The 27,991-nt window shown below is 55.4% G+C and overlaps 2 protein-coding genes and 1 pseudogene across 2 annotated transcripts in view; all 3 read right to left on the bottom strand.

The window, feature by feature from the left end:
• Positions 1-25,992, bottom strand: part of LOC129200889 (importin-4-like) — a 30,482-nt gene extending 4,490 nt beyond the window's left edge. Inside the window, exons 1-7 of the mRNA XM_054812139.1 lie at positions 25,897-25,992; positions 25,725-25,811; positions 25,568-25,647; positions 25,438-25,479; positions 23,994-24,172; positions 23,311-23,376; positions 22,897-23,013 (exon numbers count right to left, since the gene is read on the bottom strand). Coding sequence (XP_054668114.1) covers positions 22,897-23,013; positions 23,311-23,376; positions 23,994-24,014 — 204 coding nt within the window. The 5' untranslated portion in view covers positions 24,015-24,172; positions 25,438-25,479; positions 25,568-25,647; positions 25,725-25,811; positions 25,897-25,992. The remainder of the gene's footprint in view (positions 1-22,896; positions 23,014-23,310; positions 23,377-23,993; positions 24,173-25,437; positions 25,480-25,567; positions 25,648-25,724; positions 25,812-25,896) is intronic.
• LOC129200887 (NEDD8-like) lies at positions 1,248-2,601 on the bottom strand. Its single transcript, XM_054812137.1, is given in 6 exon segments — positions 1,248-1,264; positions 1,380-1,531; positions 1,830-1,872; positions 1,875-1,911; positions 2,373-2,411; positions 2,584-2,601. Coding segments are annotated over 6 exon segments (306 nt in total).
• Positions 25,993-26,256: 264 nt separating the features above from the next.
• On the bottom strand, positions 26,257-27,539 carry LOC129200888 (NEDD8-like; annotated as a pseudogene).
• Between the last annotated feature and the right edge of the window lie 452 nt (positions 27,540-27,991).

The following is a 27,991-nucleotide window of genomic DNA, read 5'->3' as shown; positions in this document are numbered from 1 at the left end:
CCAAGAGTTTGGAAAGAGGAGCATTGAAACCACCAAGAATTTGGAAAGGGAAGCATTGAAACCACCAAGAATTTGGAAAAAGGGGCATTGAAACCACCAAGAGGTGGGGGGAGGGCCTTAAAACCACCAAGAGTTTTGGGAGGGGGACCTTGAAACCACCAATAGTTGGAGGGGGAGCATTGAAACCACCAAGAGTTTGGAGGGGGAGCATCGAAACCACCAAGAGTTTGGAAAAAGGGGCATTGAAACCACCAAGAGTTTGGAAAGGGGGGCACTGAAACCACCAAGAGGTGGGGGGAGGGCCTTAAAACCACCAAGAGTTTTGGGAGGGGGACCTTGAAACCACCAATAGTTGGAGGGGGGAGCATTGAAATTACCAAAGGGCTTTGAAACCACGGGGGGGGTGGGGGGGGCCTTGAAACCACCCCCACTTTGGGAGCCCCTGAAACCACCACTATTGGTGGGGGGGACCCCTGAAACCGCTGCCATTCGCACTCACTCAGTCTCCCGCTCCAAAGCTTCGGCCAATAGCGTCGGGAGCCTGCGGGGGGGGTGGGGGGGAAGGGCGTGGCACATTAACCCCGCCCCTTCCCGGCTGGCCCCGCCCCCCCCAACCACCCACCCACCTCTGGCGCAGAGCCGGGTCCAGGCGCTTCCATCGGCCCAAGAGCCTCCGCCGCAGCAGGACGGCGGCCAGTTGCCGGATCTGGGGATGGGGCAGAGTCAGGGGAACCCCAAAACTAAAAAAGGGGGGGAAGGAGGAAGAAGGGGGAGGGGCCGCACCTGCGCCCGGGAGGAGCCGGTGAGGAGAAGGCCGAGGCGGGCGGGGGTCTAGGGGTCGGAGAAGGCCTCGCGGAGGCGGGCGGTGGCCTGTGAGGGGAAAAGACGTGTCAGGGGCGTGCGTATTCCTATTGCGTCATCCCCCCCTCCCCCTCCCTCCCCAGGGGCCCGTTACCCGGCGGATGACGTCACTGTCGGGCTCCAGCAGCTCTGCGAGGAGCCGCTCCAGATCGGGCGCCGCCATTTTGAAAAAGGGAAGAAGGGGAAAAAAAAGGGGGCGGGGCCGAGTGCCGGAAGGGGAGGAGTCACAAGGCCCGTTTGGTTTTTTTTTTTTTAAAGGGCAACGCCAAGCGGCCGGGAGGGATTCTAAAGGGGAGGGGCCGAGGGGGTGGGCCCCACAACAGAGTCCCTTAAAAGGGCGATGCCGCGCGCTTGTCCCTTTCTCCCCCCCCCCCCCCAAACCCGCATCAAATGACATCACAGGCTGCCGGCATGACATCACAAAGAAACTTTATTAAACAGGGGAGCATGCGAGGGAGGAAAACTTTAGAAAGGGGCGGGACCGGGAGGGCAGGGCTGGGCTCTCCCCACCCCCTCACAGGCGGGGCTGAGGGAGAGGGGCGGCTTTTGGTGCAGGCCCCGCCCCCTCCGCCCCCTCACTGCCCCGCCCCGCCCCCCCCGCAGGGCCAACACAAGATGGAGGACGGAGCCATGCTGGATCTTGTAGTTGGCCACCATCTTCTTGTCGTTCCTTTTTTAAAAAAAAAGGGGGGTGGGGGGTGGTAGGGTCAAAGGGCACGCTTGGCCCCGCCCCTCCAGCCACACCCCCTTTCATTCACCCCAAAGGCCCCGCCCACACACAAGCCACACCCCCCACACAGGCCACGCCCACCACAAAAAAGCTCCTCCCCCTTACAGGCCACACCCCCCCACAAACCCCACTCCCTGCTCCCACCCACCCAGACCACGCCCCCACAGAGACCATGCCCCCACCCAGACCACGCCCCCTCCTCAGGCCCCGCCCCCCCTCCCCAGGCCCCACCCCTCACATATGCTTCCCCCCATAGGTGAGGCGCTGCTGCTGGGGGGGATCCCCTCCTTCTCCTCCACCAGCTCCTTGATCCGCTCCACCTGCCCCGGGGTATTGTGGGATGGTGGGGGACTGGCCCCGGGGTATTATGGGATGCTGAAGGACCTCCCCAGGGCATTGTGGGATACTGGGGGAGCTCCCCAAGGCATTATGGGATGCTGAAGGACCTGCTCAGGGCATTGTGGGATGGTGGGGGAACTCTCCAAGGCATTACGGGATGCTGGGGGAGCTCCCCAGGGCATTATGGGATGCTGGGGGACTGCCCCAGGGCATTACGGGATGGTAGAGGAGCTCCCCATGGCATTGTGGGATGCTGAAGGACCTGCTCAGGGCATTACGGGATGGTGGGGGACTGTCCCATGGCATTATGGGATGCTGAAAGACCTCCTCAAGGCATTATGGGATGCTGGGGGAGCTCCCCCTCTGGTCACACACACACACACACACACACACACACCCCCCTTGCCCCGGAGCATGCTGGGAAGGGGGCGGTGCCTCCTACCTTGTCGATGTTGATCTCGAGCTCTTTCCCTGACAGAGTCTGGGGGAAAGAAACACATGGACACAGCCCCGGCCGGTCAGACACACACAAACACCCTCCCCACACGCTCCCCCAATACCCCGCGGCGCGGCCTACACCCCTTCTCCGCACCCCCGAAGCCCAGCTGGGGGTGGGGGGGGGGGTTTCCCCCTTCGGCCCCCACCGACACCACCTTCACTTTGATCAGCATCCTGGCTGCCTCGGCTCCTCTCCCCTCGGCCAGAAGCGGAAATGAGCCCTCCCCGATGCCCCGCCTGCTACGTCCCTTCCCCTCCCCGCCGCGAAGAGAGGGAAAATGGCGGCGCCTGAGGGGGATGCTGGGAGTTGTAGTCCCGCACCTCCCCTCCCTCTTTTTTGCACGCCATTGGGCGGCGCTGCCGCCTCTCCGCCAATCAGAGCGCAAAGCCCGCCCAGCCACTGGAGCGTACCAACACGGCGGCGGGAGGCAAAAGGGGGGAGGGGATAAATAAAAAAATAAATTAAAAAATTGCCTTTTTTATCCCCAAATTTAGCATTTGAGAAACTCAATCCCAGCACGCCCCTCCTCTGCCCCGCCACGCTCCCATTGGACACCTCATTCCCTCCTAGAAGCCTCTCAACCAATGAATACCACCCCCCCCCCCCGACATGGTACAGCCTCATTGAGGGCAATGGCAGCGATGGGCGGGACCACTCGAAGCCTGGCGGACCAATGGGGTGTGAGCACAGATGGAATGGACCAATGGGGTGGTGGGGGGCGGAGCCGCAAGGGGAGTGGGTGTGGGGGAGGCCAATTAACGTAATTAGCGGTAATTAAGAGCCAGGAACTCACCCAAGAGGACCAGGGTGCGGCGGGAAAGGGGCGGGTCTTGGGCCTGGAGGCGACAAAAGTCCCATTAGCTGCCCCCGCGCCCCTAATTACCCGATTCCTCATCACTAATTACCCCCCACACCCCCTCCCCAGACCTTTCTGCGCGGGTAAGCGTCGTCCTCGGAGTCACTGATGGCGTCATCGACAAAGTCTGGGGACGCACACGCAGAGGACATGGGCGGGTCAGGGGGGTATTTATTTATTTATCAGGCCGCTATTTACAAAACTCTCTGTGACATCCTGAATGGTGAAAAACTATCTGGAACATTCTTAACCGTGGAACTATGAAAAACTATTTGTAACTTTTTAGCTGCAGATTCAGGATTAACTTTCAACCTCAATGAAGGATATCCTGGTCCGACTCAAAGCACGTGATGAAACTGTGACAAAATCAAGGTGTGGAAGGATTATTTACTGTATTAAATTGTCTTACAAGCAGCGCGCTCTGTTGCCCTGTGGATAGTATCATGTCATCACCGGCACGACTGGTAATTTTCTGTTTCTTTCCTAGTACAAGGATGCATTGATGAAGGCAAATCCAGGGGTACGGGTGGTGCCCCACAACGAAGCAACCTGTGAAACCCCAGACATCCCCTGTTACAAAGAGGAAAAAGCAGGCTCTGCAAAAGAGTTACCAAGCCTGAGGAAAGGGGCCAAAAGTGAAGCAATGCCACAGCATAACTTTGGGATGGCAGGTGAGATTTCCATCCCTGTTCCTCAAAGGGAACAGCCTCGTTTTGTTTGAGGATGCGGTGTTGGAATCAAAGCGCAAGGCCAGTTTTCTTTACCGCAGACTGCGCTGTAGTGCAACAAATACCTTTTGTGTCCCACATGGAGTTGCCAGGTGTGGTGGGTTGACCCTGGCTGGGGGCCAGGTGCCCACCAGAGCCACTCTATCATGTCCCTTGTTCACTAGACAGGGGAGAGAGAAAAAGTATAACAAAAAGCTTCTGGGTCGAGATAAGGACAGGGAGAGATCACTCACTAGTTATCGTCACGAGCAAAACAGACTGAACTTAGAGAGGAAATTCATCTCACTTATTACTAAGCGAAACAGAGGAGAGGAATGAGAAATAAAGTCAAATCTGAAAACACCTGCCCCCACCCCTCCCATCTTCCCAGGCTCAACTTCACTCCCGGCTTCAACCTCTGCCCCCCCTCAGCAGCACAGGGGGACGGGGAATGGGGGTTACGGTCAGGTAACAATAAGGTAACTATGTGATGGAAATGTGATTTTGTAATGGTTTTGTAACCTAAGTGTATAAATGTATAAGGGATTAAAGGCTAGGTGTGCATGTTAGGAGGAGAGATCCCCCATGCACCCAGCGCTGAATAAACCAATGTTGGCTTTCTAAACTGCATTGCTGTTTGGAAAGTTGTTATTGCCCTTTGAGCGGTAACAAGGGGGACCGGCGTGAGTGAGGTGAGTGAGAGGTTCTGGGAGTGGAGAAATAAGCAGGGCTCCTAAGCTTTCTTTCACGGTTCTTGACAGTTTGTCTCTTTTTTTTTTTTTTTTCTCCTTTTTGAGGGCAAACACTGAGAAAAGCAACAGTCTGTGGAAACACAGCATTTTGAAGAAAAGTATATGGTGGGAGTTAAAACTAAATCTTAACTAAAACATGCAGATACCTATTAACGGAAGAGATCCTCTTTCTGCAACTTGTGGAACTAGGTATAAAAGGAAACATTTGGGCTTTCTACTGCAGGCAGCACTAAAGACCAGGACTGATGCTGCTGCTCAGCCTGCTCTGGGTGCTCCCTGTGCGAAGGACACCACAGGACTGGGATGGTGGTTCCAGCTTTATTCAGATGCAGCCATTTTCCCCAGGAGACCTTTTCCTCTCCCTGTCTCTGCAGAGCCCGCAGCTCCGTCTTCGTAGGGCGTAAAGGAGGGGGCTGTAATTGTGTCAAGGTGAGGAGGAAGCGCTGGGGAAGGAGCAGCAGAGCAATTGATAGATGAGAAAAGGCACAATAGTAACTTTCCAATCCGTCTTGACAGGTGAAGATTAAAGGGAAATTAAGTCCTAGTAATTAACCCCCAGGCCCCGCATGGTGTGGGCCACACCCAGACGAGCTGGACAGCGAGATCTGGACAGCCAAGAGAGCTGGACGGGGAAGAACCAAATTTACAATTTTAAAACAGAATATATAATTTGGCAACACTTGAGTCAGGCCCCACCAACTCAGGCTTCGCCTGTCTCGTGCTCCAGTAGGAAAGAAAACAATTAGTAAAAGAGTTGGAATGTAGAAACAGGATAAGAGAAGACATAAATTAGGGAATAGTCCTTGGGTAGGAACTAGAAAAAAGACACAAAGTTTGAGGCAACCTGATAAAGGGGGCCCAATATGCCAACAAGCCTGGGACCATCTGGGCAGCTCCATACAGCTGGAGCGTGGGGTCCCTCTCATGGGACACAGTCCTCCACCAACTTCTCCAACATGAGTCTTTCCCACGGGCTACAGTTCTTCACAAACTACTCCAGCGTGGGTCTCTTCCATGGGGTGCAGACCTTCAGGAACAGACTGCTCCAGCGTGGGTCCCCAACAGGGTCACAAGTCCTGCCAGCAAACATGCTCTGGCGTGGGCTCCTTTCTCCACGGATCCACAGCTCCTGCCAGGAGCTTGCTCCAGCACAGGCTTCCCACGGGGTCAAAGCCTCCTTCAGGTGTCTCCACCTGCTCCACTGTAGGATCCTCCACAGGCTGCAGGTGGAATCTCTACACCCCATCATCTTTCCTCCATGGGCTGTAGGCAGACAGCCTGCTTCACCATGGTCTTCAGCACGGGCTGCAGGGGAATCTCTGTGCCGGCACCTGGAGCACCTCCTCCCCCTCCTTCTGCACAATCCTTGGTGTCTGAAAAGTTTCTCACATCTTCTCCCTCCTCTCTCTGGCTGCAAAAGCTCCCTCTAACTTGTATTTTTCCTTCTTAACTCTCTTATCACAGAGGTGCTGATTGGCTCAGCCTTGGCCAGTTGTGGTTCTGTCTTGGAGCCGGCTGGCGTTGGCTCTGGCAGACACAGGGGAAGCTTCTAGCAGCTTCTCGCAGAAGCCACCCCTGTGGCCCCCCCCGCTCCCAAACCCTTGCCATGCAAACCCAAGACAAACTGATCCATCATCATCTAATGCTTTTCTCCTGGTGAGCAGAGCCCACCCTAACTTCCCTGCCAACTTCCGGCATGCCCCTGAGGCATCGCAGAAAGGCAGGCTTCTTAAAGCCAATTCAGTGACCCTCAGGGTTACTTCTTAACCCCTTGACAGCTATGGCCAATCTTCCAGGCTGGCTAGCTTGGCAAGCAACGCAGCTACCGACCCCCACTGCTCCATCTGGGGCCACCCTGGCACACCATATGCACGAGCAGCTCCATCTCAGCTCTCACCTTCCCCTTTCGCCTTTCTCAACCACGGCAGGGCTGCTTGTGTATCCTGCCGACTACGCCGCTTGTCAGATCCAGGCGGCGACACCGCACTGGCCTCCGCCAGTGGTGACACCGAGCCAGACCCAAGCAGGATCGGATACACAAACACAATGCACGCACAGATGATCAAAAGGCCTTTATTACATCCACGTCCCAGCGGGGGTTCCCCAGTAGTCCCCACGCGAGGCAAGCAGCAAGCGGGCAGATCCCTGGCACCTGATGTGATGGCTAATGGACAGCCTGGCAAGTGGACACGTGAATAGTGCATGGTCAGCTACAGAGAAGGCGTGTGACAGAGGAACCTAGCCAGAAACCACATAAGTAACAACCTACTATCATGTGGAACAGAAATCTCTGCTGCCTGAACAAAGCATAAAGGGATTTAGTATAAGGAATCTGGGAAATTGCTGTACGGAGTCTGGGAAATAGCTGTACTGACCTCCATCGCCTATCTCCTCGCCACTCTTCTGCACATAACCGTACAGACGCCAGCCCCTGAGTCCTTCAGTTTCAAGCCCGCTTCACCAAGTTGGCCAGCCTGCTGCCAAAGATTCCCTCGCCTCTTCTAGACAGGTGGATCCCATCCCTCTCTAACAGGTTATCGTCATCCCAGTACGTCCCGTTGTCATTTCACTGAGATGAGGCATGTGTTTGCGGTTCAGCAAGACGCCTTGGAATGGACCACCAAAACTCCGCACACAGGTGTCAATAGGTCAATGAGAACTTGCCAAACCAAGTCAATGAGAACTTGCCAAACCAAGTTGTAATAGTGCAAAACAAGATTTATTCGCCGCAAGAGTTCCCAAGGTGCCTAGGACATGGCTAGTAGACAAGCCACTGAGCCAGTCCTCTTTCCACCAGAGCTCTGTTCACTGACACCGCCTAAAGGGAGGGGGGAAAAAAAAAAAGGAGAAAGGTGAACAAGCCACTAGAAAGAACTATCAGCGAGTTCCTGATCACAAGTCTGCATAATCAGAAACTCTCACAGCGTTGAAGAAATAGGTATGTCAACATACGCACCTCGTCTCCCACCAAGTTCCACAGCTGGATCAGCGGCAGACCTGTTGCGTTGTCATAATTTGTGACCTGGAAAGACAGAAAAACATTAGTTTGCAGGCATCAGCCTGCATCAATTAATTCAGGTCATGAGTGTGAGCAATTCTCAGCAATTCTCGGGTCCGAGCCATGGAGGATGCAAGGCTAGCATCAGTGACTGCATCTCAGGTCCTCAAAACACCAACTTGGGTGGAGGCTGGAGGAAAGGTAGCTACTGCTACCAGGCAGCTGGGACAGCCTGCTGGCAAGTTGTCTCGAGTCACTCAAATCCGTGCCCTTGCTAGAACTAGTGACGCCTTTGAGCACGGCATTAAAGCAAAGGAAGCTCTGAGACTGAGCATCACGAATGCCATCAGCTTCCCACTCGGCCGCATCAGCAACAAGAGGGAATACTCAACCCTTCCCAGCCACAGCGTCCGGAGCGGTGCCGATGCTACACAAGGAAGTTCTCAGCACCCAGATGGCTCCACAAGAACCCTTACAGCAGCCGGCCTTACAAGCTCGGCCTTTGTTTTGGATTTGAACACACACACACACACACACACACACACACACACACGGTGGGCTAGGGGGCACAGAGGATAACAGCAGCCGTCAAATCAGCAACAAGGCTTTTCCAGACAGCTCTCAGGTACCTGCGCCACTAGGACTGCGCCTTCGGTCATCTCAACAACAGCGGTGTCAGCCTCGGAGGAAAAGTGATCCTGGCCTGTGGAAAGAAGAGAGCAGGAGAAAACAACTGAGAGAGAGAGTCACGGGCTTTAAAGGCCAGAAGGGACTATTCAGCTCATCTTGTCGCACCTCCTACATCAGTTAGGCCAGAGAATCCTCACCTGCCCTTGCTGTGGGCACTTGCTGGACCCCGTCTATTAAGCTGGAGGTCACACAAGTAGTATGCCTGCTGTGTTGCCAAAGGGAAAGGGCAAAGCGCTTTCAAAAGCCACCAGCTAAGTGAACGTGAACATCAGTGGCTGATGAATTAGCAGGCTTGCAAGACAGAGAAGTATACTTCTGCGGTACCTTTCCTGCTGCCAGGAGTACTTTGATCCTGAATAAACTCAGCTCAGGGGCTTCAGGACTTTACGGACCCTGCACAGAGCGCAGGACTGTCACGGGGAGCTCAAAAGCATTTGTACCGCAGGCTGGCTGGCACCTGAACAGTGCCAAATGCCCTCTTTGCAAGCACCGGCAGCTCCAGTCTCTCAGCCCGCACAGCTTAGGTGGGTACTGTTGCTAACTCCACACCTGTAAATGCAGCAGGGAACCCTTCTGTCCCGGGCAATACAGTTACAATCGACTGGGCAGAAGTGTGTTCATTCTGGAGGACAGTTGCTTATTTCCTACCAAACTGCTGCAAAATACAGCTTCTCCCTCGTGCTCCCCACCCCGAGACCATCTCCAGCAGCAAGTGAACGACTCCTGACAAGCCCACAAATCCTGAAGGAGGTCGATCTCCTCGGGGAACACGCAAAACACTGACTTCTGCTAGAAGCAGCTTAAACCCTGCCATCCCTCTAGTCTTGGCAGGGCCTGTACCTCCTGCAGTGCTGCCAGCCACAAACCCAGGGCTGAAACCTGGCCTGACCCTGAGCCCCTACAGCCACCCCTCCCGCACCCAGAAGGGCAGCTTTGGAGACACCATCACAGCCTGCATCTCTAACATCACCAGAAAGAATGGGGGGGGAGTGGGGGCAGGGGGAATGAAAAAAGCAAACCAGAAAGCATCTCTAGGCAGTGACTGACTGACATTCTTCCAGGGCTTGGAGGCTGGTCTTTTGAACACAGAACTAGACACCTCCGTCATTTTCATAGGGAAATGCCAGATATTTGTCTAGCAGATCAAAACCTAAGTTGGCATCTACAGCTACTCTGTGACAGAAGGTGGCAGCGTAGGTACAGCTACTTCACCTCTACCCTGCCAGTCCTGCCAACTTGCTGCTTAGGAGAGTCATTCCTTCTCTCCTCCATGCACAAAAAAGCCTGGCCATTTCTCCATTTCCCCTGGCGTCGGACGGGTTATGCCATGCTAGCACATTTACAAGAAGAAAATACAATTTTTCCAGTCCTCGCTCTAGTCCCATCAGAGGCTGAGCTTGCAAGAGGGGAGGGAGAAGGCTGAGACAGAGTCATTGCTTGTACACAGCTGGCATCCATGGAAACCTGCAGGAGCACCACCAACGGTACGTCACGAGAGTCTCATTACCTGGAAGCGGTACCACGTTGTCCAGTAAAACTTCCGCTCCTTGGAAAGGCAGTGATAAGAAATCAGACCTTAAAGAAAAGAGAATCGATCACATCGTAAGAACATGCCTTTAAGTTACTCCTGTATTCTTGAAGGTGACACTGATTAATTAATTGCTCTAACAGATATTCAGTTGAAAATTAATGACAGTCAAAAAAAACCCCCCAAAAACGAGACTACTCTCCCAGCAATCTAAGCAGCAGCAGCAGCAGCAGCAGCAACAGCAATAAATTGTCTGATTAGCATGCCAAGTTGGACTGGGCTCCAAGCAAAAACCACCTCCCTCATGGAGGCTGTACTGCTTTTCTCCCACCTCTGGGGCACAATCAAGTATTTCCTGGGCTTGTGTAAGAAAACCCTCATCCAGTATGGCTCTCCCAGCCCATGGGGCTGGGGCATAGAGAATCTGCATCTTATTCCTACCTCATCAATTAACTACACTCTGGGGCCTCCTGAAGGCCTCCTTTTGCTCAGCTTCCATGCTGAGGTGGGAGAATTTGCAATTGCCTCTCCCTCCCCTTCAAAAAAGCCTTGCAAGAGCTTGCTGTGCTCCCAAGGGCTCCACACCCGCTGCTGAGACAAACCTTTCTACCATTTCCCACTTCAGCTCTGGAAAATCCTATAAGCAATTCAAATGATACGGATGCCTCTGATGAAGATTCAAGCCAGATAAGAGCAGTTCGAGACCTGATTTGTCTGAGCGTGTCGACCTTCACTTTGTCGTATCCTCCGTAGTCCACGTATCTGAGCTCCACTTCACCGGTCTCTTCGAAGTAGCTGATGACTTGAGCCCGTAACCATGCCCCACCCAGGCCTGGAGCCGCGCAGATAATACCAACTGCAGAACAGAAGAGCTCCCTTGAAGTGGCTTCCCAGAAATCAGCGCTTCAGGCTGATTCCTAGTGCTGCACAGTTCTCTACTGAGAAGCAACAGCATTTCTTCTCATGCTGCTGCCATCTTCCTTCCACATCCCCCCAGCCCTCCATCAGACAAGCCTGCCGCTGGCACACCGGAGAGCTGGCTTGTACTCTCAAGTCTCTGTCTGCCACTGCCATGCTCTTCTAGCCAGGTATCCAGTTCCCTTCCAGCCTTTGGCCACTAACAGTGAGCTCTGTCTCCAAGAAGGAAAGGAAGCGCTAAGAACCCCTCCCCCTTCCTTGTGATGCACCCTCCACTTGACACCATGTGCAGACAGTGACACGATGGACACTTGGGAGGAGTCCCACGCTTTGTCAGCAAAAATCCTCCAGGGGCCAAGTTGGTTGGAAATGCCCTGAGGCGGACTTGATCTCATTCTGAAGTTCAACATGCAGCTAAGTGGCTGGGGAGGGGGGCACTGCAGGCACGAGGGGGATAAGGAAGAGCAGAGCAACATCTCTACTCCGGCAGCAGCTAGGCAAGCAACTCTCTGAACTGGCACATTCTCATCCACTGGGAAACTTCCCAAGCCGAACTCGGGGGCATCAGGCTTTCGCATGACCCTAGAAGTTTCTCAAGTGAACCATTTGTGAGCAACCAAGTTACTTGCCTTCTACTGGAGTTGGCAGGGTTGGAATTGCAGGTTGAGAGTAGCAGGCGGACATCTGCTGGTCAAGGCTACGCAGGGCGTGGAAAGTGGGGTGTGTATACTGCTGTAGAAACATGTGTCCAGCATCGACTTGGTTTGCCACGACCACTTCTACAGGAACTCCATCTGGGAGGAAGAGCTGCCGTGTGGAGGAAAGAAAGTCTCATTAGTGTTCATTGCAACACAAGCTTCCTTCACAGCAACTCCATGTTCCGCCAGCAACTCCTGAGGCTTACAGCCATGGGTGGAAAGGCCCTTGCACTCTGGTATTTCACTTGCAAAGGCTGCTTGGGATCAGGAGCAGAAAGCTATTCCCTGACACTCCATGCTGTTCTCAAGGAAATCAGACCAGGGACGGGGCCCATCTTGTACAGGAAGAGACTCTCGGCCGGGTCCTGCACTTGGCTCACAACAACCCCAGGCAACGCTAGAGGCTTGAGAAAGAAGAGCGGCTGGAAAGCTGCCTGGCGGAAAAGGACCTGGGGCTGTTGGTCGAGCGCCGGCTGAGCGTGAGCCAGCAGTGTGCCCAGGTGGCCAACAGCACCCTGGCTTGTATCAGAAATAGTGTGGCCAGCAGGACTAGGGCAGTGATCGTCCCCCTGTACTCAGCACTGGTGAGGCTGCACCTCGAGAACTGTGTTCAGATTTGGGCCCCTTGCTACAAGAACGACATGGAGGTGCTGGAGCGTGTCCAGAGCAGGGCAATGAAGCCGGCGAAGGGTCTAGAGAACAAGTCTGAGGAGGAGCGGCTGAGGGAACTGGGGTTGTTTAGCCTGGAGAAAAGGAGGCTGAGGGGAGACCTTATCACTCTCTCCCAGGACCTGAAAGAAGGTTGTAGTGAGGTGGGGGTTTCTCTCTTCTGCCAAACAACAAGCGATAGGACAAGAGGAAATGGCCTCCAGTTGCACCAGGGGAGGTTTAAATTGAATATTAGGAAAAATGTCTTCCCCAAAAGGGTTGTCAGGTACTGGAACAGGCTGCCAAGGGAAGTGATGGAATCACCGTCCCTGCAGGTATTTTAAAGGCTGTGTGTAAATGTGGCACGCGGGGCCATGGTTTAGTTGTGCACTTGGCAGTCTTAGGTTGACAGTTGGATTCAATGATCTGAAAGGTCTTTTCCAACCTACATGATTCTATAAGTCTACATTTCTCAGCTCAGGCAGAATGGAAGCAGGAGTGGAAGACCAGGGAGATCAATCTGATCCGTAACAGTTACGCAAGCTGGAGAACGGAGAGCCACACAAAACCAAGCTGGTTTACAGGGCATCTCTGAACCAGCCACATGGATCTAGCCCGCTCCGCGAGCAGTGACCAACACCAACAGCCTTCCACCTGGACATCAGCGTAGCCAGCGAGCTTGGACTTACCCAGGCAGTCATAAGGAGCGAATGAAGTGTCAACGGTGTTGGTGGAGGTAGAGCGTAGATGTTGGTGAGACACAGCTTTGTGAACTTCTGGCCAATCAGGCTCAGTACTTTTTCTACTTGTTGTGCAGAGCCTGGAAGACAAAAAGCCCAAAGTCAGTCTCTAGCACAGATATGCTGAGGACACTCCCACCACTGATCTAATCTAACATCCTTCACAGGCAAGACTGCTGTATTGGCTGATGCATGCCCTAGCTCCTTCTTCAAGCCTGAAGTGATCCTGCAAAAGGCATTGGTTAAACTACAGCAGCCGAAGATGTTAAAAAGCATTCTCACCTCGAGAATAGAGGGTTCACGTGCCAAGGCACAGGAGACTTGGCAGATACCTCTGCTGTAACAGCACTGAGCAGAAGAGTTTTCTAAAGCACTAGACTCAGAAATCCACAACATCTGTTTCATTTCCTTGCCCATCGATGCCCCCAAGCTACATAGTAGAGCACAAATCGAGAGGCATTCCACTTACCTTCGATGTGACAGACTTGGGAGTCACGGAAATAAGGGAGTGTTGTGACGTAAACTTTGGCACCAGACGCTTCCTTCAGGTAGTTCATAAATCTTCCTTTTCTGCCGATCAAGCGGCCAACTAAAGCCTTTGTGAAAGAGTCGAGAAACCAACAGTTAGGAAGAGGAACAGAGATCAAACAACACTCTTCTCTGTGCCTTATTTCAGCCACATTCCCAGTTCCTGGAGTGTCGGGCCAGGCGGGATAATAAAGGCAATGCTGGACCAGGGCAGAGTTCAGCTGGTCTGGGATAAGGTCAGGTAGATAGAGATCCGTAAGCACAGCTCATTTTCATAGATTCATCTTCACATCTTGGGAGCTAAACGCTTAAATCCTCTCCGTTTAGTGGTTGTTGATCTCCCTGGGATGGCACGGAGCCGGTACCAGACTGGAAGAACCAGAAGATGGCTCTGTAGGGCAGGGCAGGAGGTGTGAGCAGGCCAGCGGTGGTTACCTTTGGGACCTCTATTTCCCAGATAGTGAAGTCGGACTTGCAGGAGCCTCCTTCTGGATGAGCGTGCTGGTGTGTCACTGCCTTCCTCGTGGCACAGTCATTGTCCACAAAAGCCATGCCTTTGACAGCCAAACCTACAGGACATGCACACGTGTTAGCATTCAGACAGCCCACACAGTCCAGCTACCAGACACAAGGCCAGGAAAGTGCAGCATTTCCTAGAGAGCTTACAGTGAGCTCTTCCTATGCATTCCGTTGGGATGTTCCTGTATCAGGTTCTCCACTGTTTCAGAAGGGGTCAAGTAGACCAAAAGTAGGTCTAGGAACGCAACAGAGGCCTGAGTTCAGCAGGAGTCCTTCAAAATAGCAACACCTTACACAGCAGCAGAGACAGGACACTAAGTCAAAGTTACCAGCTGAAGGAGAGCTATGCTGACATCAGCCCTGCGCTCCTGCTGCTGCTGCTGCTGCTGCAGCAAGGTATTTTGCATTTTCCCCATGGCTTCAGGAGGGCTTTTCACAGGGAGTTCAGCATGCGGGGAGGGGGGCCCGGGACATGCAAGCTCTTCCTCTGCTCTTTGTACTGACATTACATTCCTGCCCCAAGAGGGGTTGCCCAGTGACCTGAATGCCAGCTGTGCACACTACTAGCTGGGGTAGGGGCTTGCCTCTTGCCCAAATTTCTCCGATGCTTGAAGAAAGAAGGTGCCAGAGCTGAGCCGTGTTTTGTTTCCAAACCATCAGCTGATACCAGGAATCCTCCCACTTGGCAAGGGGGCAAACTCAAACACCTTCCTCCTGGTCAGAGCCCAGATACAGTGCAGTCAGTGTAACACAAGGCTGATCCTTCCTCCCTCCAGATGAACCAGCAGAAGCAGGAAGAGCCTCACTTGCTTGCAAGTACTCAGACCATCCAGTGCAAGACCAAAGAGAAAAAGAAACCCAACAGCCGCTTCCCATTTGCCACATCTTCCCTAGGTACACAGCACAGAGGCCTAGAAAGGCAAAGGCAAAGAGGGCAGCTGTTTGCCATAGGCTTCCCGGACAAGGATGAGGATTGAAGTCTCACAGCCTGGGGGCGAAGGTCAGCTCTAGGACCTCTTATCCAGCATGGCCCCATGATCAGCTTGACCCGCTGTAGCCCCTCTCCCTACCCTTCAGCTGAGTGCAGAGCTCTCAGCCCTTCCCATCCCCAGGCTCCGCAACACACGCTCGTACCTTCCTGGCACGCCAGCATTCACAACAAGGCAAAACCCTCTTCTTCCTAGGGTTGCTCTCACAAGTGAAAATGCTCGCTGGGTTTCATCCTTCATTGTCGGCAGACTCAATCCCCATGTCTTGCAGCAAGCAGCTTGGTTCCAACTGCTTGTAGCAACTACCAAAGACATCCCCTCATTAGGGGCTCTTGGCACCACAGGCTCTTCTAAAGGATTTTCACATCCATCTCCAAGGTCAGACGGGTTAACTAACAGTTGCTCAGGCAGCGTTGTATTCTGCCAGGCGCACACCATCCAGGATGTAGAAGGCAAAAGCAACACAGAGACAGATGGAGGAACTCCTCGGACGTTGCTCCCTCTAGGGATTTCTTGGCGTGCACCTACCCTTCCAAACCACAAGGCTTCAGGGGAAGTGGTCTGCAACCAACTCATTTGATCACAGTTCCTCAGAGCACTTCCCTGCTTCATCCAGCAGCCCCTCAGAAACCTGCTGCCTTCCAGCTTCCATTCGGCAGCAGCCCGTAAGCACAGAGAGGAACCCAGTGCTTCCTAGAAGCTGCCTGAACTGAAGCAGAAACCATTTGTATGAGCACGTCTCAAACCAGCAAGGTCTTCAACAGCCTGGCCTACATCCAGACACGGCCCACTGCACTGGGCTACTCAAGCACACGCTTAGCTTTAGACAAGAATTAACTTTGTGCCGAAAGGGGACCAGCCTGTTCGCCCCTTGGCAACAGACCCTGAAGATCACCCAGCTAACACGGGATCCTACAGAGATGGGAATTCTGAGAGCAAATGCATACCCACCTGCTGCACACTGATCTGGGTTGGCACCAGAGCTTGAATCCTCTACCAGGCTCACCGCAGCACTGCCCTGACACTCCGAGGTCAGGGGGAGAGAAACACAAGCAGGGCCACTGCTTTCATCCGGAGGTCCTGTTGCTTCCGGCTTTGCAGTGTCCTCTGCAACGGTGCTGGGCTGCAGTGTGGTCACAGACAGGTCTGGATGGTCCTCTGAGAGATCTGGCCTCTCATGAGTTTGACAGGGAAGAGAGGGTGTCGTCGACTCTGCTGATGGCAGGGAGGTCGAGGTTTCATTCTCGGGGTGTTCCTCTTCCTCAAAGACTGCCTCTCTCATGGGAACGCCCGCTTCTTCCTTTGGTGGTGAATCCTCCTCTGGCGCTTCTTGCTGCTGCTCTTCTTCAGCAGCTACGCTTTCTTGTTTGTCAGAAGAGCTTGCCTGCTTTTTTCTGTGGGAATAGATCCACCAGCAGCCAAGAAGTGCCAGCACGCCGGGTATGGCGTATGGGATGATTTTGCGGAAGTATGAAGGCATTCTCCAGAGCCTCAGCAATTCTCTCTAGAAGGAGCAGCAGAAAGCATGTGAAGAGAGTCACAGGCAAGGTAAGAGGAAGGCTGAAGTTTCATCAAGGTCTTGAGGTATTTCCATTAGCACGAACAGGCTTCTCTTCCAGCCGCTCTTTACATTCACATCTCTGCTCTACCAGCAGAGCACAGAACAAGATCCTTACCTAAGACTAGGGATATCTGGACATTTGTCACCGTTAGACTCATCGATTTCACATGAGCTCACCTTTACACTTCCAGCCATTTCACCACCTTTCTCCTGCCTCACCCTTGCAGGTCAGGACTACACACAGGACAGCATCCAGCACTGTGAGTTTCTCCAGCGCCAGGCTGGGTTCACAACACAGCTGGACCACAAGCCTTCCAGGACACAGACTTGAGACACTGCAGGTCTCCCCAGTTCTCTGCTTGAAAGGCAGCATCACTTTCCTGAGACTTTCATAGGGTGACAACACACGCTTCCAGCTCTAAAACAGAACTCACGGAAGGTGAAGTGCTTTGCAAACGTTCTCATCCACAGCATGGCAAGACACCGGTGCGCGGGCACACGACAGAAGGCTGGAGTTGAGCAGGAGCTAAACAGCAACACGCAGCTACTGCCTTGACTTTGACCCACACAGTGCAGGAATTCCAAAACAAAGAGCACCTACAGCTTGATGAAGCAAGTGTCTCCCAAGAGCCACGAGTCCCTCAGAAAGATGTTGCCTTCCTGAAGACGGGAAATATGCTCTAACACCCTTAGAGGAGTGGTATTTGTCCAGCTTTGAAAGCAGCCTGGGTAGAGACACCACTACTTCGGAACCCAGCTCCAAAGTTTGTTCTACATCTCAACTGACTACGTTAACCGCTGCTACTCCTCCGACTTCTAGAGCTGAAAGCTGCCTCTTACTCTAGAGAGAAAGAGTGTGAACCCTTCCCTGCCTGGACACTGCTGAGACTCGTGTCCCGCTCATGCTCCTCCATTTACAAGCTTCACCTGGGTTACAGGAGGCAGGGCTGACATGCCTTTCCTTTTCCTTAAGGAAAGCCTACAGCTGGAACACAAAGCTCCACAGTTACCCACATCCCCAAAACAGCCTTGCTACAGAGCGCTTACAGTTTTCACGGAGCAGAAATTAAAGGAAAACGCCTCGTGTCTGACAATGCTTACACACGACAGACTTTTTTAACCTGCTACACCACATGGTTGGAAGATGCAGCACATCCTTCTCTCTCATTTCCTCCATGGGATTGCTCCTAAAGCCCACGTTCGTTTTCCAACACGTTTAAGCGCCACAAAACCCTCTCTCCATTGCCAATTTGACAGCCAGTTCAGGACTGCAGGGGCAATGGGATCATTTCAGTACATGGCGGGAAGTAAGCCTGGGATTTTCCTGGCAGCAACAGAACAGAAAAAAGCAACATGTCAAATCCCATGGCCTTAAACACTGCCAAACTGGAGGGAGCCTGGCACGACAGTCCTTTCCCAACAGGCAGGGCTCTGCGCAGTCCCGCACCAAAAATCGAGCTGAGCCTGTGCGGAGCTCACACACTGTATGCGCTCCCCCCACCCCGCCCCGCACCACCAGTCACTTCCACTTCCTTCTGGCATGTCAGGAATCTGGTCTAAATGTCACACCTTCTACCAAGGCACTGCCCTAGAGCTGCAGCTAGGACAAGAGACTTTTCCAACTTGCTAGATATTCTCCACGGTAGGTCCGGATGGGATTAAGACACCAAGGGGAGAGTAGGGGACAGTCAGCTCTCCAAATCTGCATCCTGACTTCATTTATGGAAAACTCCCGATAAAGATCAGGGAGATGAGGACAAGAATCAAGAACGCGCACACTCACCTACCTACCTTAAGGAAAAAAAAAGCAAAAAAAAAAAAAAAAAAGCCAAGGACAGTCAACTGATTCTACTTGTTCGCTTTAGGGTCCCAGAGCAGTTTTAAATCACCTTGTTTCTCTAGGCAGGACAAACAACCCTTCAGTATTCACAGAGTGGTAAGGTCAGAAATGTTGGCAGCATGAGGTTCACAGAGAAGCCCGAGAATTGATTCTCAAGGTGCGAGAGGGGAGCTGAGCAAGCACTCGCTCCAGATTTTCAGGGCTTTCAGGAAGGTGTGTTCTGGGGGCAAGCTGCTTTGAGTCTCTACAGGAAGAGAGACAAGGACCTGCTGCTGACCTGTGGCTACCGTCAGCAGCAGAGCCCTCTGCCTCTCCAGCCCACACTTTCCCGCCTTGTACGCAGGAGTTACCTATCGGCTTTCGGCCGCTACTTGAACGGCTGCCTGTGCCCTGCTCCTTCTCTGTCTCCCTTCCTACCCCATCAGGCAGGCTGAGCTTCCTGTCATTCTAGGCTGAGCCCAACGCCTCGGGCTACACTGTCACCCCCCCCTACTCACCTATCCTAGGATATGGTCACTAAGAAGAATTAGCAGCTAGGAACTCTACCCATAGCCCTGGCCAGCCTCTAAAGGAGTAAGAGCTCAGCCTAGAGCTCTGAAGGTCTAGGCCAGCCTATCCTTTGATCCCGTATCTACCTACTGCGTGATCTGTCCGGAAAGTCAAATCATAGTTACCTTTGAAAGAAGATGGAAGTTGAGGAGAAGTGGGCAGTAAAGGAGAAATGGTTGGAAAACAGTATAGGCGTGCACGTAGCGAGGGAAGGAGCCGAGTTATCCCAAAGGACAGCTCAGCCCAACTGGCTTTCGCTGGCCCGCTTTTCAGCTTATAAAGCCCCGGTCCCGTGAGGTCACAATCGCCGGGCGGGTGCCGCATCACTGCCCCTTTGTGACACGGGGCCGCACGGGGACGTGTCCTCTCAAGGCCACACAGCTGCCAGGGCCCTGGCACCTCCCCCAGCCATCAGCCGCTGGACTTCCCCACTGCTGCTGGCCAAGGGCTCTTTGTCCGCCGGCAGAGCTCCCACCTCTTCCCCGAGCCGCACCAGCCGGCTCAATAAAAACCTGCCCAGGGCTGCAAGCGTGCCTGTTCACTGCTTTGGCTGGAACGCTCCGTATGCTGAGGGTTCTGTGCCACTCTTCCCAGGTACAGGACCCTGTCCGTGAGACTCGTGGAGCAAAGCACCTGGTCGCTTAGAGGTTCATTTCCAATGAATTTGACCTGCCCCCCGAGATACAGCCCTATGCGGACTCTGAACTAGCATTGCCAAAGAAACACCTTCAGCAACGGTGCTGGGTTGACCTTGTCTGGCTGCCATGTCCCCACCCAGCTGCTCTCTCACCTTGGGGCTCCAAAACCATTTGTGGGTGGCTTTTACGCATCTTCACATTTTCTGCTCCCTCCAGGGTCTCTTAGCTTTCTATTTGCCACAGCTTTACCAGATTCCCCCTCGGGGTGGCCGGACTGGCAGTTTTGCTCCTGCCCCACTTGGCTGCCCCAGGGTTGGGCTGGTTGTTATTGCTGCCCCACGTCAGCTGGTCGGTTTGGCCCCTGCCCCGCTCAGGGATCCAGAACTGGGACAGGGCAGGTCTCTGCTGGGAGGGGTTAAAGGGGTCTAGTTTGTAACGGGACAGTGGCAAATCTGTGCTGGGGGAGTTAAGGGGATCCACTTTGTCCTGGAAGGGTATGTAGTATGAAGGGGTTCATGTAGTTGGAGGGGTTCAGAGAATCAGAGAATCAGAGAATGGTTTGGCTTGGAAGGGACCTCAAAGATCATCTAGTTCCATCTGCACGGGGAGCGATGAAAGCCACAAGGCCCCCCCCACTGCCCAAGGGACAGCACGGGGTCAGCGGGACGGCAGGCAGCCATGGCAGTATGTCAGCTCTGCGGCTTCTTCCCAGCCCTGGGGCCTCCTGGGGGGCTGCCCCGGGGTGCTGCAGCAGCGTGCGGCCTGGTGCTGCCGGGAGCTGGTGGGCCCTGCTGGGCCTTGACAGCGGCGGTCAACGAAGGACCTTTTCCCCCTGGCATCCCCCAGGCTCTAGGTCACTCGGTGGGCATCCAGTCGGAAGTCCTCCGCTTGCTGCTGCCCGCTTGCTGCCTGCTGCGGCCTGCCTTGGCCAATCTGGGCAGCACCCGGCAGGAGACGAGGCCCGGCGGCAGCGGCAAGTGGGTCAGAACGACCCGGGGTTGCCTCCGCAGAGCCTCCTGCACCAGTGGGCCATGCAGGGTTGAATAAGGGAAACTAATTAGCGTAGAACAATTTTAAAACAGAATATATAACTTGGCAACACTTGAGTCAGGCCCCACCAACTCAGGCTTCGCCTGTCTCATGCTCCAATACAAAAGAAAACAATTAGTAAAAGAGTTGGAATGTAGAAACAGGATAAGAGAAGACATAAATTAGGGAATAGTCCTTGGGTAGGAACTAGAAAAAAGACACAAAGTTTGAGGCAACCTGATAAAGGGGGCCCAATATGCCAACAAGCCTGGGACCATCTGGGCAGGACGGATAACGAGGTTGCTGAGCTTGCAAAACAGAGATCATGAAGAAGAGGTCACCCAACTGTGTACGCTGAAGAAGCGGAGAAAGAGGAAGATTTGAGGAGGACGACCCCTGACAACCACCTGAGAAAGAAACTGCGCAGGCGTATCAGGACATTAGCATATATTCACGAGTTCCCAGAATAATAATGAATATGTAAATTTTTTTGTAATATAAATCACGAACAATTTGTTTCTCGCTGAGACGCACGTTCGTGGAAATATCCCGGTGCAATGAAGGATACCTGCTTAATAGTCACATTGGCTATCGAGTGAATTTTTTTTTGGCTTCAGATTGGTGACCCAGATGGGACCCTCTCTGCCCGGCTGCAGGACCCATTGAGATGGGGACTCTCTTGGGTACCCCCGGGGGTTTCTCCGGAGAGACTCCTCTCCTCAGTCGGATCACTGCGGGGACAGACAAGGACCATCTATTGAAAGGTATTCTTTAAAACATTTTGCTTTTATTTTTTTATTTTCTTTAAGTAACTGTTTGGAGGTACTGGTTGTTTAGGAGTTTAACAGTTACTACTCTGTTTCTGGAACCGGTTCGTCTGTTGGCTCCCCGTAGGTCGTTACGTTATAACGCAGGGTGAGCGTATGCGGGACTGCTAGCGTCTTATTCGCATACATTGGAACAGTAACTGTCTGGAGGTACTGCTTGTCTAGGAGCTTAACAGTTACTGTTTCAAGAAGTTGGGGGTTTTTTTCCTCAAATATAACTTGATGTGTTTGAATTTGTGGGAGTGTGCGAGACGTAAAATCACGCACGAAGCGAGTGTGGAGTCCGGATCCGCGGTTCTGTTATCCAGCGAGGGAAACAGCCGGAGAAGGATGAAGCAAATGATTAATGATACCCTTGTGGGTAATTATCTGAGATTAATAGTAGCATTGACGTGTAAGTTTGGATGTCCTTTATTGCCGTGTTAAAAGAGTAACTAAAAATCTGAATGATGCAGCCCCTGAAGTAGAATTGTTGGTAAATGTGGGAGCCAGAATATTGCCTTTTACACCCTAAAAATATTGTGAATCAATAATTATTTTTTGAATTTTTATGGTATAAACAGAGATTGTGGATTCAATCTGGGACAGCCGTAGAGTGTGCTAAGTGTAAAGTGTGGACCCCTTGGGAAAAGAAGGAGCGTGCTACCGAAATAATAGTAAAGATTGTTCGTGGTTGGCGAGACAGTAAAATGGGAAGTAATCAGAGCGGATGAATCTTGTGATTGAATCAGGAGCCCCCCCAGAACCTGCCCCAGCAGCCCCCCCCGCAGCAGCGCCTGCACCAGTACGGCCCAGTAAGGACCAGTGACCGCCCAGTGCCCCCCAGCACATCCTAGTACCCCCCCCAGTGCCCCCCAGTGCCCCCAGAATATCCCAGTGCCCCCCCAGTGCCCCCCCCAGTCGCTCCCAGTATCCCCCAGTACATCCCAGTGCCCCCCGCAGTGCCCCCCCCAGCCCCCCCAGTATATCCCAGTGCCCCCCCAGCCCCTCCCAGTGCCCCCCAGTATATCCCAGTGCCCCCCAGTACATCCCAGTCCCCTCCCAGTGCCCCCCAGTATATCCCAGTGCCCACCTCCTCACCTTGGGACGTTTCTGGGCGAGAAAGGTGACGGTGGCCAAGGCCCTCACCCGCACCGCATCACCCCAACACTCGTCCCCTGCCACCTGCGGGGCCGCACCTCTGGGTGACCCCCCCAGCACCCATGGGACCCCCCCCAAACCCCTGGGATCCCCCTTGGACCCCCCCAAACCCCTGGGACCCCCCTTGGACCCCCCCCAGCACCCATGGGACCCCCCCCCAAACCCCTTGGACCCCCCCAGCACCCATGGGACCCCCCCCCAAACCCATGGGACCCCCCCCAAACACCCCTGGGACCCCCCTCAGACACCCTCCCCCCCAGCACCCATGGGACCCCCCCAAACCCCTGGGATCCCCCCCAGCACCCATGGGACCCCCCCCGGGGTTACCTGAACGCAGAGGTCAAGCAGGGGTCGAAGGTGAGGGGTCACGGTGGCGGGGTCGGCCTCCAGGAACTCGTCCAACACCTCCAGGGCCTCGGTGCCCCGCTCCTAGCGGGGGGGAAACACACGACACCCCGAATTTTGGGAGGGGCCTCGAAACCGCCAAAAGCCCCCCCCCCCCCCGAAACTGCCAAAAGCCCCCCCCCCCCGAAACCGCCCCAAATGCCCCGAAACGGCACTGGGGCGCCCCTGAAAAATGCCACGGCACCCCAAAATGTCCCCAAGCGCCCCCTCCCCCAAAAACCAGCCCAGGAAACCTCCGGGGAGCCTCGAAACCACCAAAATCCCTTGAAACGGCCCCAAATCCCCTCCCCCCCCCCCCCCCGAAAACGGCCCCAAATTCACCTCGTCAGCGTCAAGCAGCTTCTTCAGGGCCGTCAGGATGTCGGGGAGCAGCGAGCGCAGCAGCTCCTGTTTGGGGTAAAAAAACCCTCAAAAAACGGGGTTGGGGGGGCCACGAAACCACCAGGGGGGCCCTGAAACAACCGTGGGGCACCTCAAAACCCCCCCTCCGGAGTCTCAAAACGGCCGGGTTTGGCCTTAAAAATGGGGGTTTCAAGGAGCCTTTTTTAGGGGTTCGGGAATTGCCGCGGGGTGTCGCGAAACCGCCGGTTTGGGGCGCGAAAACCGCTATTTCGGCAAGCCCCGAATCTGGCATTTTTAAGGCAGCGCTTGGGGCACTGAAGCGTAATTTTGGAAAAGTAGAAAATTGCCGCTTCGGGGAACGCTGGAAACCACCGTTTTGGGGGTCCCAAACCCGCTCTTTCGGGGTTCCCTGAAACCGCCGTTCGGAAGAGGCCCTACACCCATTTTGGGGCTGAAAATTGCCGTTTTGGGAAACCCCAAACCCACCGTTTCGGGGCGAATAAAATCGCAGTCCCGCAGCTCCCCGAAACCCTCCTTTTGGGGCTGAAAACGGTCCTTTCGGGGAAGCTCGAAACCTCCGTTTACCGGGGGGGGAGGGGGGACGACACACTCGAAACCGCCATTTTGGGAGGAAAACCGCCCCGACAACCCGCCCCACTCACCGTGTGGGTGTCCCCCAACATGGCCCCCAGCCCCCCAGGGCCTGCAGGCTGTACGCCGGGGGGCTGGGGGGCACCCCGGGAGCAAGAGCCCCCCGACACAGGGCGGCCAGGGCAGGGCCGTGGGGGGCCAGGACTTGGGGGGCCGCCTCCAGCGCCGCACTCAGCACCAGCAGGGCCGCCTGGGGGGCGGGGGGGGGAGAATGAGGGGGGGTAAAATGGGGTGTGGGGAGCCTCGAAATCACCCCTTCGGGGGGCACACAGCACACTTGGGGGGGGGCTCGAAACCGACATTAAGTGCTGCCCCCGCTCCTGAGGCGCCCCCCCTGCTGCGCTACTGGGGTAATTTGGGGAGGGGACACTAAAAACCACCCTTAATTGCCCCCCTCCCTCAAAACCGCCCCCTCCCACGTCATGGGGGGCACGGGGAGCCTTGAAACCACCCTTTGGGGCCCACAAGAGGAGTAAAGGGGGTGGAGGGGGAATCGAAACCGCCACTGATTACCCTCCCTCCCACCCGGGCACCCCGTCCTGTGTTACTGGGGCAACTTAGGGGGCAAGGTGGGACAGGGGGAGCCTCGAAACCACCCCCCCCCCCCGACCACCCAAAGGGGATGAGGGGGGCCCCTAAAAGCACCCTTACCTCCTGGTGGGGGGGCCGGGGGTCACGGGCCACCTCCTGCACCCAGGTGCCCAGGGGTCCCCAGGCGCTGAGCCCCCCCCGGCGCAGAACCAGGGCCCCCAGCTGGGCCAGAACCACCGTCACCGTGTGCCTGGGGGGGCGGGGGGGGGGGAACCAGACCGGGGTGGGGGGGCTTGAAACCACCAAGAGTTTGGAAGGGTGGCATCGAAACCACCAAGAGTTTGGAGGAGGAGCATCAAAGCCACCAAGAGTTTGGAGGGGGAGCATTGAAACCACCAAGAATTTGGAGGAGGAGCATCAAAGCCACCAAGAGTTTGGAAAGAGGAGCATTGAAACCACCAAGAATTTGGAAAGGGGAGCATTGAAACCACCAAGAGTTTGGAAAAAGGGGCATTGAAACCACCAAGAGGTGGGGGGAGGGCCTTAAAACCACCAAGAGTTTTGGGAGGGGGACCTTGAAACCACCAATAGTTGGAGGGGGAGCATTGAAACCACCAAGAGTTTGGAGGGGGAGCATCGAAACCACCAAGAGTTTGGAAAAAGGGGCATTGAAACCACCAAGAGTTTGGAAAGGGGGGCACTGAAACCACCAAGAGGTGGGGGGAGGGCCTTAAAACCACCAAGAGTTTTGGGAGGGGGACCTTGAAACCACCAATAGTTGGAGGGGGGAGCATTGAAATTACCAAAGGGCTTTGAAACCACGGGGGGGGGGGGCGGGCCTTGAAACCACCCCCACTTTGGGAGCCCCTGAAACCACCACTATTGGTGGGGGGGACCCCTGAAACCGCCGCCATTCGCACTCACTCAGTCTCCCGCTCCAAAGCTTCGGCCAATAGCGTCGGGAGCCTGCGGGGGGGGGTGTGGGGGGGAAGGGCGTGGCACATTAACCCCGCCCCTTCCCGGCTGGCCCCGCCCCCCCCAACCACCCACCCACCTCTGGCGCAGAGCCGGGTCCAGGCGCTTCCATCGGCCCAAGAGCCTCCGCCGCAGCAGGACGGCGGCCAGTTGCCGGATCTGGGGATGGGGCAGAGTCAGGGGAACCCCAAAACTAAAAAAGGGGGGGAAGGAGGAAGAAGGGGGAGGGGCCGCACCTGCGCCCGGGAGGAGCCGGTGAGGAGAAGGCCGAGGCGGGCGGGGGTCTAGGGGTCGGAGAAGGCCTCGCGGAGGCGGGCGGTGGCCTGTGAGGGGAAAAGACGTGTCAGGGGCGTGCGTATTCCTATTGCGTCATCCCCCCCTCCCCCTCCCTCCCCAGGGGCCCGTTACCCGGCGGATGACGTCACTGTCGGGCTCCAGCAGCTCCGCGAGGAGCCGCTCCAGATCGGGCGCCGCCATTTTGAAAAAGGGAAGAAGGGGAAAAAAAAGGGGGCGGGGCCGAGTGCCGGAAGGGGAGGAGTCACAAGGCCCGTTTGGTTTTTTTTTTTAAAGGGCAACGCCAAGCGGCCGGGAGGGATTCTAAAGGGGAGGGGCCGAGGGGGTGGGCCCCACAACAGAGTCCCTTAAAAGGGCGATGCCGCGCGCTTGTCCCTTTCTCCCCCCCCCCCCCAAACCCGCATCAAATGACATCACAGGCTGCCGGCATGACATCACAAAGAAACTTTATTAAACAGGGGAGCATGCGAGGGAGGAAAACTTTAGAAAGGGGCGGGACCGGGAGGGCAGGGCTGGGCTCTCCCCACCCCCTCACAGGCGGGGCTGAGGGAGAGGGGCGGCTTTTGGTGCAGGCCCCGCCCCCTCCGCCCCCTCACTGCCCCGCCCCGCCCCCCCCCGCAGGGCCAACACAAGATGGAGGACGGAGCCATGCTGGATCTTGTAGTTGGCCACCGTCTTCTTGTCGTTCCTTTTTTAAAAAAAAAGGGGGGGTGGGGGGTGGTAGGGTCAAAGGGCACGCTTGGCCCCGCCCCTCCAGCCACACCCCCTTTCATTCACCCCAAAGGCCCCGCCCACACACAAGCCACACCCCACACACAGGCCACGCCCACCACAAAAAAGCTCCTCCCCCTTACAGGCCACACCCCCCCACAAACCCCACTCCCTGCTCCCACCCACCCAGACCACGCCCCCACAGAGACCATGCCCCCACCCAGACCACGCCCCCTCCTCAGGCCCCGCCCCCCCTCCCCAGGCCCCACCCCTCACATATGCTTCCCCCCGTAGGTGAGGCGCTGCTGCTGGGGGGGGGATCCCCTCCTTCTCCTCCACCAGCTCCTTGATCCGCTCCACCTGCCCCGGGGTATTGTGGGATGGTGGGGGACTGGCCCCGGGGTATTATGGGATGCTGAAGGACCTCCCCAGGGCATTGTGGGATACTGGGGGAGCTCCCCAAGGCATTATGGGATGCTGAAGGACCTGCTCAGGGCATTGTGGGATGGTGGGGGAACTCTCCAAGGCATTACGGGATGCTGGGGGAGCTCCCCAGGGCATTATGGGATGCTGGGGGACTGCCCCAGGGCATTACGGGATGGTAGAGGAGCTCCCCATGGCATTGTGGGATGCTGAAGGACCTGCTCAGGGCATTACGGGATGGTGGGGGACTGTCCCATGGCATTATGGGATGCTGAAAGACCTCCTCAAGGCATTATGGGATGCTGGGGGAGCTCCCCCTCTGGTCACACACACACACATCCCCCCCCCCCCCCTTGCCCCGGAGCATGCTGGAAAGGGGGCGGTGCCTCCTACCTTGTCAATGTTGATCTCGAGCTCTTTCCCTGACAGAGTCTGGGGGAAGGAAACACACGGACACAGCCCCGGCCAGTCAGACACACACAAACACCCTCCCCACACGCTCCCCCAATACCCCGCGGCGCGGCCTACACCCCTTCTCCGCACCCCCGAAGCCCAGCTGGGGGTGGGGGGGGGGGGTTTCCCCCTTCGGCCCCCACCGACACCACCTTCACTTTGATCAGCATCCTGGCTGCCTCGGCTCCTCTCCCCTCAGCCAGAAGCGGAAATGAGCCCTCCCCGATGCCCCGCCTGCTACGTCCCTTCCCCTCCCCGCCGCGAAGAGAGGGAAAATGGCGGCGCCTGAGGGGGATGCTGGGAGTTGTAGTCCCGCACCTCCCCTCCCTCTTTTTTGCACGCCATTGGGCGGCGCCGCCGCCTCTCCGCCAATCAGAGCGCAAAGCCCGCCCAGCCACTGGAGCGTACCAACACGGCGGCGGGAGGTAAAAGGGGGGAGGGGATAAATAAAAAAATAAATTAAAAAATTGCCTTTTTTATCCCCAAATTTAGCATTTGAGAAACTCAATCCCAGCACGCCCCTCCTCTGCCCCGCCACGCTCCCATTGGACACCTCATTCCCTCCTAGAAGCCTCTCAACCAATGAATACCACCCCCCCCCCCCCGACATGGTACAGCCTCA

Source organism: Grus americana, unplaced genomic scaffold, assembly GCF_028858705.1.
Source record: "Grus americana isolate bGruAme1 unplaced genomic scaffold, bGruAme1.mat scaffold_633, whole genome shotgun sequence".
Taxonomy (NCBI): Eukaryota; Metazoa; Chordata; class Aves; order Gruiformes; family Gruidae; genus Grus; species Grus americana.
This window is presented reverse-complemented; position numbering and strand designations above follow the sequence as displayed.